The sequence below is a fragment of the Babylonia areolata genome, chromosome 1 (genome assembly GCF_041734735.1).
Source record: "Babylonia areolata isolate BAREFJ2019XMU chromosome 1, ASM4173473v1, whole genome shotgun sequence".
Classification (NCBI taxonomy): domain Eukaryota; kingdom Metazoa; phylum Mollusca; class Gastropoda; order Neogastropoda; family Buccinidae; genus Babylonia; species Babylonia areolata.
In genome coordinates this window covers 72,314,218-72,322,734 of record NC_134876.1, presented here as the reverse complement: position 1 = coordinate 72,322,734, position 8,517 = coordinate 72,314,218, and the positions used below count along the sequence as shown (strand labels likewise).

Here is an 8,517-nt window from a genome sequence, read left to right as displayed (position 1 = left end):
GTCTCTGACCCTTTCATTTGGGATGAACTTCCTCTTCCGCTTCGTCAGGTCTCCTCACTCAGCTCTTTCAAGTCTGGCCTGAAACCCACCTCTTTCCAAGATAGCCTCCCTCCCCTGCGTTTTCTTTGTCTTTCTCATGTTTAGAGTTATGCATACGTGTGAATGACTGGTGCGAAAGCGCTTTGAGCTATCTCTGCACAGGATTCAGCGCTATAAAGATACTTATTATTACTATCATCATTATTGTTATTATCATTATTATTATTTTGTGTACTTTACAGATTCCCACCAACTGAGGACCAGAGGAGCATTTTCCAAACATGCGTCTGTACTTCATCTTCATGGCCTCTGTGGTGGTCATCTACGGACATAAGACCGCCCCGAACCTGGCGCTGCTGCACAAGCTGGTGATCCCCCAAGGGGACGTGGTGGACACCTTTCTGGACGCCCTCAACAAGAGTGACCCCAGGGAGATCCAGGGCGCCATCCGGATGGTGTGCCACAAGCTGAACACCAACGTCAGCAGCTCGGTCAAGGGCAGCAGCCTGTCCCTGAAGACCTGTGACCGTCTGTTGTCTGGGCGAGACACGGCGGCCAGGTCCTACCGGCTGGCTGGGGACCTCGTCTTTACCGATGTAAAGGTGGGTGGGTCTGGTCTGGTCTGGTTTGGTCTGGTCTGGTCTGGTTTGGTCTGGTCTGGTATGGCTTGGTCTGGTCTGGTCTGGTCTAGTCTGGTTTGGTCTGGTCTGGTTTGGTCTGGTCTGGTCTGGTTTGGTCTGGTCTTGTCTGTGCGGATACACAGCTAGATACATAGGGAATTGTTCGTGATATTTTTCATTCCCTCATTCTTGCACACCGCTGCCGATAACACGAAGACCGAAACAGACGCAATGAAAGCAACACACTCGCAAAGCAACAAGTAAATAATATAAACAAGAGAGGCAAGGCCTTCAAGACTCACTTGTTATACACTTTAAAAAAAAATCCAAGCTTTTTAAGATGAGAAAGACCAGTTTAAAGCAAATTAGGTCCCCTAGCATTAATTACAGAGTAATTTCCCTTTTTTACTATCTGCACCAAAACGTTTGCAAAATAAATAAAACTTCCATGCTTCGCAAAAGAAGTTCCTGTTTGAACAAAAAGTGATAATAATGACTGCTCTTGTTGTTGGGTCAGAATATCAGATCCAAGTGCCAAGTTTAGAGAATACAAAAAATATAGATATAACAGTAAATGCAGTTTGCATATAATTAGGCTTCATTTTAAAAAAAAAAATTTTTGTGCCCATCCCAGAGGTGCAATATTGTTTTAAACAAGATGACTGGAAAGAACTGAATTTTTCCTATTTTTATGCCTAATTTGGTGTCAACTGACAAAGTATTTGCAGAGAAAATGTCAATGTTAAAGTTTACCATGGACACACAGACACACAGAAACACACACACACACACACACACACACACACACACACACACACACACACACACAGACAACCGAACACCGGGTTAAAACATAGACTCACTTTGTTTACACAAGTGAGTCAAAAATCAAAGCGAGATGCTGGAGGGACGGAGGGACCTCACATAAAATGACATGATTGTTTTACATATATTCATATTCAAAGAAGAAGAAGAAGAGAAAGAAGTCAATAATTTTCTTTAAATGGAGGTTCACATAAACATTTCCGCACATGTCAAATATGAATTATAACATGACCATGGCAATAAATTGTAACTCCCCCCTCCTCCCTCCCACATCACACACACACACACACACACACACACACACACACACACACACACACAAACAAACAAACAAACAAACAAGTGCGTGCTTGAGCACGTGCATGCAATTTAGTTGACGGCAATGAAAAAAAAATTATCAGAATTGTGCAGATTTTTCCTTAGAAGTGTAGTTTATTGTTTACGAGATTTCCGTTTCGTTATTTTCTATGCGAGAATGCTGTGCGTCAGATGATGTTGAAATTCTTCATGCTTTTTCCCAAATCGAACAGTTATTAAAACAAGGACTTCAACACATTTGTGTCCATATGCTTGTATCACTGTGCACCCGGTGAATATCTACATCTGCGTTTGCATTTCTTTGTTGTGGGTGAACATCAATTTCTGCTTTAGTATAAACATTTTTGTGCCTGTGTATCAGTTGTGCCTGTCTTTTGCTGGCACGTACTTTAACGCCTGTGCGTCAAGACAAGACAAAAGAGAAAAATAACATATTTGTATTTGTTGTATTTGTATTTCTTTTTATCACAACAGAGTTCTCTGTGTGAAATTCGGGCTGCTCTTCCCAGGGACAGCGCGTCGCTACACTACAGCGCCACCCCCACCCCCACCCCCCACCCCCCTTTTTTTTTTTTTTTTTCCTGCGTGCAGTTTTATTTGTTTTTCCTATCGAAGTGGATTTTTCTACCAAAGTATAAAATAGTTGTTTATCATATACATGCTAGGAGTGAATGGGTATTTATCCTAAACGTAAGTAAGCCGTAGTCACAAGAAGAATTTGTATTAGTCGGTTCAGAGAGATGCAATTTGTCGAGGTAAGTCAGTATGCATTCATCACAATTTAAAGGAAAGTGAGTAGAAACGGGTAAACAAACGTTGTTTTTTTTCTGATTTGTGAATAATGAATGGATTTCAAAACAATCAGTTTTTCTTCGCAAAATATTGACAAAGATCTTGCTCATGTTTCTACAAAGATTGGGCAGATTCGAAGCGAACGAACGTACCCAGAACACAGCAGTACCACACGTTGAAAAAAAATTGAAAAAAAGGAGGTTGGAGGGGGGGGGGGAGGCACACGTTTCTTAGCTCCACCTCAATGTTAACTTTCCAGTGTATTGTATTTTGACTTGCACTTGTTTTAACTGCCAAACATTGAGTGTATCTTTAACCTTTGTGTGTGTTGATTGGTTCTGTCACATGAAAGAGCGCCATGTTCTCTCTCTCTCTCTCTCTCTCTCTCTCTCTCTCTCTCTCTCTCTCTCTCTCTCTCTCTCTCTCTCTCTTTCTTTTTCTCTCTCTTAAATTGAGCGCAGAGCTTTGTCTTGTTTCTTGAATTAAACGTTTAAACGTTCTGTTTTGTTGTTTTTCAATCACATCTCCACTTCCACTACCACCCCTCCCCCTGTGCCTCTACAGGTGTCCCGTGGCTCTGAGCTGGCGCTGATGTCGCTGTTCTCTCTGGAGCTGCTGGTGTCGGTGGTGGGCAACAGCCTGGTGATGTGGGGCTTCGCGTGCTGCCGACAGATGAGGTCCGTCACCAACGTCTTCATCGTCTCCCTGGCCGCCAGCGACCTGCTCATGACCCTCTCCTCCATCCCTCTCAACATCGCGCAGGTCCGTGCCGCCGTCTGTGTGTTTGGGGGGTGGGTGTGGGAGGGGGGGGAAGGGCAAGGGGAGCTCTGTAAAGGGGGAGGATTGGTGGTGGTGGTGGTTGGCGATGGTGGTGGTTGTTTGTGGTTAGTGGTTGTGGTTGGTGGTGGTGGTGGTTGGTGGTTAGTGGTTAGTGTGGTTGGTGGTGGTAGTGGTTGGCTGTAAGTGGTGGTTAGTGGTGGTTGGTAATGGTTGGTGGTGGTGGTAGGGGTGGTTAGTGGCAAGTGGTGGTTGGTGGTATTGGTAGTTGGTGGTTGTGGTTGGTAGTTGTGGTTGGTGGTTGTGGTTGGTGGTGGTTAATGGTGGTTGTGGTTGGTGGTGGTTAATGGTGGTTGTGGTAAGTGGTAGTTGTGGTTAGTGGTGGTTGTGGTTGGTGGTTAATGGTGATTGTGGTTGGTGGTTAGTGGTGGTTGTGCTTGGTTTGTGGTGGTTGTGGTTGGTGGTTAGTGGTGGTTGTGCTTGGTGGTTGGTGGTGTTTGTTGTTGTTGTGGATGGTGGTTGGTGGTGGTTGTGGGTTGTGGTTTGTGGTCAGTGGTGGTTGTGGTTGTGGTTGGTTGGTGGTTGGTGGTTAGTGGTGGTTGTGGTTGGTGGTTAGTGGTGGTGGTTGTTGTTGTGGTTGGTGGTTGGTGGGGGTTGTGGCTGGTGGCTAGTAGAGGTTGTGGTTGGTGGTTGGTAGTGGTTGGTGGTAGTGGTTGTGATGGTTTGTGGTTGTTGGTGGCGGTGATGCAGCCAGTTGGCCATTGGGATGACTGTCCTAAAACTCTCTTGGCATGGAATGAGGGGATGTCACTTGGACAAGACACTCTCCACTCTGATCAGATTCAAGCCCAGATAGTCGGGACAGCAGTTAATTAACTGTCTCCTCTGCTGTTGTGATGGTCATAGTGGGACACGTGTGACTGTCAAACTGCCACTGTCCTCGACAGGTGTGACTGTCATACTGCCACTGTCCTCGACAGGTGTGACTGTCATACTGCCACTGTCCTCGACAGGTGTGATGTCATACTGCCGCCACTGTCCTCGACAGGTGTGATGTCATACTGCCACTGTCATCGACAGGTGTAACTGTTAAACTGCCACTGTCCCCGACACCAGTGACTGTCATACTTTCACTGTCCTCGACAGGTGTGACTGTCATATTGCCACTGTCCTCGACAGGTGTGACTGTCATACTGCCACTGTCCTCGACAGGTGTGACTGTCATACTGCCACTGTCCTCGACAGGTGTGACTGTCATACTGCCACTGTCCTCGACAGGTGTGACTGTCATACTGCCACTGTCCTCGACAGGTGTGACTGTCATACTGCACTGTCCTCGACAGGTGTGACTGTCATATTGCCGCTGTCCTCGACATGTGTGACTGTCAAACTGCCACTGTCCTCGACACCTGTGACTGTCAAACTGCCACTGTCCTCGACAGGTGTGACTGTCAAACTGCCACTGTCCCCGACACCAGTGACTGTCATACTTCCACTGCCCTCGACAGGTGTGACTGTCATATTGCCGCTGTCCTCGACAGGTGTGACTGTCAAACTGCCACTGTCCTCGACACCAGTGACTGTCAAACTGCCACTGTCCTCGACAGGTGTGACTGTTATACTGCCGCCACTGTTATCGACAGGTCTAATGTCATACTGCCACTGTCCTCGGCTCGTGTAACTGTTAAACTGCCACTGTCCCCGACACCAGTGACTGTCATACTTTCACTGTCCTTGACAGGTGTGACTATCATACTGCCGTCACTGTCCTCGACAGGTGTGACTGTCAAATTGCCGCTGTCCTCGACAGGTGTGACTGTCAAACTGCCACTGTCCTCGACAGGTGTGACTGTCATACTGCCACTGTCCTCGACAGGTGTGACTGTCATACTGCCACTGTCCTCGACAGGTGTGACTGTCATACCGCCACTGTCCTCGACAGGTGTGACTGTCATACTGCCGCCACTGTCCTCGACAGGTGTGATGTCATACTGCCGCCACTGTCCTCGACAGGTGTGATGTCATACTGCCACTGTCCCCGACACCAGTGACTGTCATACTTCCACTGTCCTCGACAGGTGTGACTGTCAAACTGCCACTGTCCTCGACAGGTGTGATGTCATACTGCCACTGCCCACAGGTGTAACTGTTAAACTGCCACTGTCCCCGACACCAGTGACTGTCAAACTGCCACTGTCCTCGACAGGTGTGACTGTCAAACTGCCGCCACTGTCCTCGACAGGTGTGACTGTCAAACTGCCACTGTCCTCGACACCAGTGACTGTCAAACTGCCACTGTCCTCGACAGGTGTGACTGTTATACTGCCGCCACTGTTATCGACAGGTCTAATGTCATACTGCCACTGTCCTCGGCTCGTGTAACTGTTAAACTGCCACTGTCCCCGACACCAGTGACTGTCATACTTTCACTGTCCTTGACAGGTGTGACTATCATACTGCCGCCACTGTCCTCGACAGGTGTGACTGTCATATTGCCGCTGTCCTCGACAGGTGTGACTGTCAAACTGCCACTGTCCTCGACAGGTGTGACTGTCATACTGCCGCCACTGTCATCGACAGGTGTGACTGTCATACTGCCACACGAGTGAGTGACTGTCTTACTGTCATCGTCATACTGTCATACTGCCGACGCCTGTCCCCGACAGGTGCTGACGGGGTTCTGGCAGTTCGGGCCTACGGTGTGCAAGCTGGGCCCCTTCACCACCCAGCTGTCTGTGGCCGCCTCCTCCCTCATCCTCTGCTGCATCGCCTTTGACCGATACGTCGCCGTCGTCCGCCCCCTGCGCCTCTCCACCATCCAGGTGCAGTGAACGTGAAGGATTTGTTTTCTTCTTTCCTTTTCTTTTTTTTTTTTTTGTTTTTTTTTTTGTTGTTGTTGTTGTTTTTTTTGTTGTTTTTTTAGAGAGAGAGACAGCGGGGATAGAGAGACAGCTGGGGAGAGAGAGAGACAGCTGGGGAGAGAGAGAGAGAGACAGCGGGGAGGGAGAGAGAGAGAGAGAGAGACAGCGGGGGGGGGGGGAGAGACAGTGCGGAGAGAGAGAGACAGCGGGGAGGGAGAGAGAGACAGTGCGGAGAGAGAGACAGTGCGGAGAGAGAGACAGTGCGGAGAGAGAGAGAGAGAGGCAGCGGGGGAGAGAGAGAGAGACAGCGGGGATAGAGAGAGAGAGAGACAGCGGGGATAGAGAGAGAGAGAGACAGCTGGGGAGAGAGAGAGAGACAGCGGGGAGAGAGAGAGAGAGAGAGACAGCGGGGAGGGAGAGAGAGAGAGAGAGACAGCGATGAGAGAGAGAGACAGCGGGGGAGAGAGAGAGACAGCGGGAGAGAGAGAGACAGCGGGGGAGAGAGAGAGAGAGACAGCTGGGGAGAGAGAGACAGCGAGAGAGAGAGACAGCAGGGAGAGAGAGAGAGACAGCGGGGAGAGAGGACAGCGGGGAGAGAGAGAGAGAGAGACAGCGGGGGAGAGAGAGACAGCGGGGAGAGAGAGAGAGAGACAGCGGGGGAGAGAGAGACAGCGGGGAGAGAGAGAGAGAGACAGCGGGGGAGAGAGAGACAGCGGGGAGAGAGAGAGAAGCGGGAGGAGAGACAGTGCGGAGAGAGAGAGACAGCGGGGAGAGAGAGAGACAGCGGGGAGAGAGGAGCGGGGAGAGAGAGAGAGAGACAGTGCGGAGAGAGAGAGACGGGGAGAGAGAGACATGCGGGGAGAGACAGCGGAGAGAGAGACAGCAGGGAGAGAGAGAGAGAGACAGCGGGGGAGAGAGAGAGAGACAGCGGGGGAGAGAGAGACAGCGGAGGAGAGACAGTGCGGAGAGAGAGACAGCGGGGAGAGAGAGACAGCGGGGAGAGACAGCGAGAGAGAGAGAAGCGAGGGGGGAGAGAGAGAGAGAGACAGCGGGGAGAGAGAGAGAGAGAGACAGCGATGAGAGAGAGAGAGACAGCGGGGGGGAGAGAGAGAGAGGACAGCGGGGGAGAGGAGAGAGACAGCGGGGGAGAGAGAGAGAGAGACAGCTGGGGAGAGAGAGACAGCGATTGAGAGAGAGAGACAGCGGGGGAGAGAGAGAGACAGCGGGGGGAGAGAGAGAGACCAGCGGGGGGAGAGAGAGAGAGAGACAGCTGGGGGAGAGAGAGACAGCGGGGGAGAGAGAGAGAGACAGCGGGGGGAGAGAGAGACAGCGAGGAGAGAGAGAGAGAGACAGCGGGGAAGAGAGAGAGACAGCGGGGAGAGAGAGAGAGAGACAGCGGGGGGAGAGAGAGACAGCGAGGAGAGAGAGAGAGAGACACCTGGGGAGAGAGAGAGAGACAGCGGGGAGAGAGAGAGAGAGACAGCGGGGGAGAGAGAGAGACAGTGGGGAGAGAGAGACAGCGGGGAGAGAGAGACAAGCGGGAGAGAGAGAGAGACAGGGGGGGGGAGAGAGACAGCGGGGGCAGAGAGAGAGAGACAGCGGGGGAGAGAGAGACAGCGAGGAGAGAGAGAGAGAGACAGCGGGGAGAGAGAGACAGCGGGGCCACAGAGAGAGAGAGACAGCGGGTGGAGAGAGAGAGAGAGAGAGAGAGAGAGAGAGACAGCTGGGGGAGAGAGAGAGAGAGAGAGAGATTCAACATTCCATATGGTTTATTCATATATAGGCGAGAGAGGGAGAGAAAGGGAGGGAGGGAGCAAAAGAGAGAGAATTGAATTGAATTGAATTGAATGAAGTTTATTTTCTGAGGGCAATGCAGTAAGCAAAATAATGCTTTTTTTCATGCAGCCCTCGAAGGGGAAACAGTAACAAACAAAGGGGGAATCAATATATCAGTGCGGCATGCATATTATAGTCATGGATACATGAATGGTAATTTGGCATTTACAACACTAAATAGAGGAGAATAAGAGGAGAGAGATATAAGGGGACAGATACAGAGAGAAAGAGAGAGTACAGAAATAAAGATTAACACAGGTCAAGATAATGATCAATCAATGAATAAAATGACATGATTGAATTTAAAAAAATTAAAATTTGAAAAAAGAGGCTAAAACAAGCATGTACATGTTATATATATATATATATATATATATATATATATATATATATATATATATATATATATATATATAACACAGTAATAGAAATAACGCCATTTAAATAGT

At 49.3% G+C, this 8,517-nt stretch overlaps 1 protein-coding gene across 1 annotated transcript in view; it reads left to right on the top strand.

The window, feature by feature from the left end:
* The first annotated feature begins 320 nt into the window (after window positions 1-320).
* Window positions 321-8,517, top strand: part of LOC143288207 (QRFP-like peptide receptor) — an 18,166-nt gene continuing 9,969 nt past the window's right edge. The window contains exons 1-3 of the mRNA XM_076596576.1: window positions 321-641; window positions 3,159-3,356; window positions 6,038-6,193. Coding sequence (XP_076452691.1) covers window positions 321-641; window positions 3,159-3,356; window positions 6,038-6,193 — 675 coding nt within the window. The remainder of the gene's footprint in view (window positions 642-3,158; window positions 3,357-6,037; window positions 6,194-8,517) is intronic.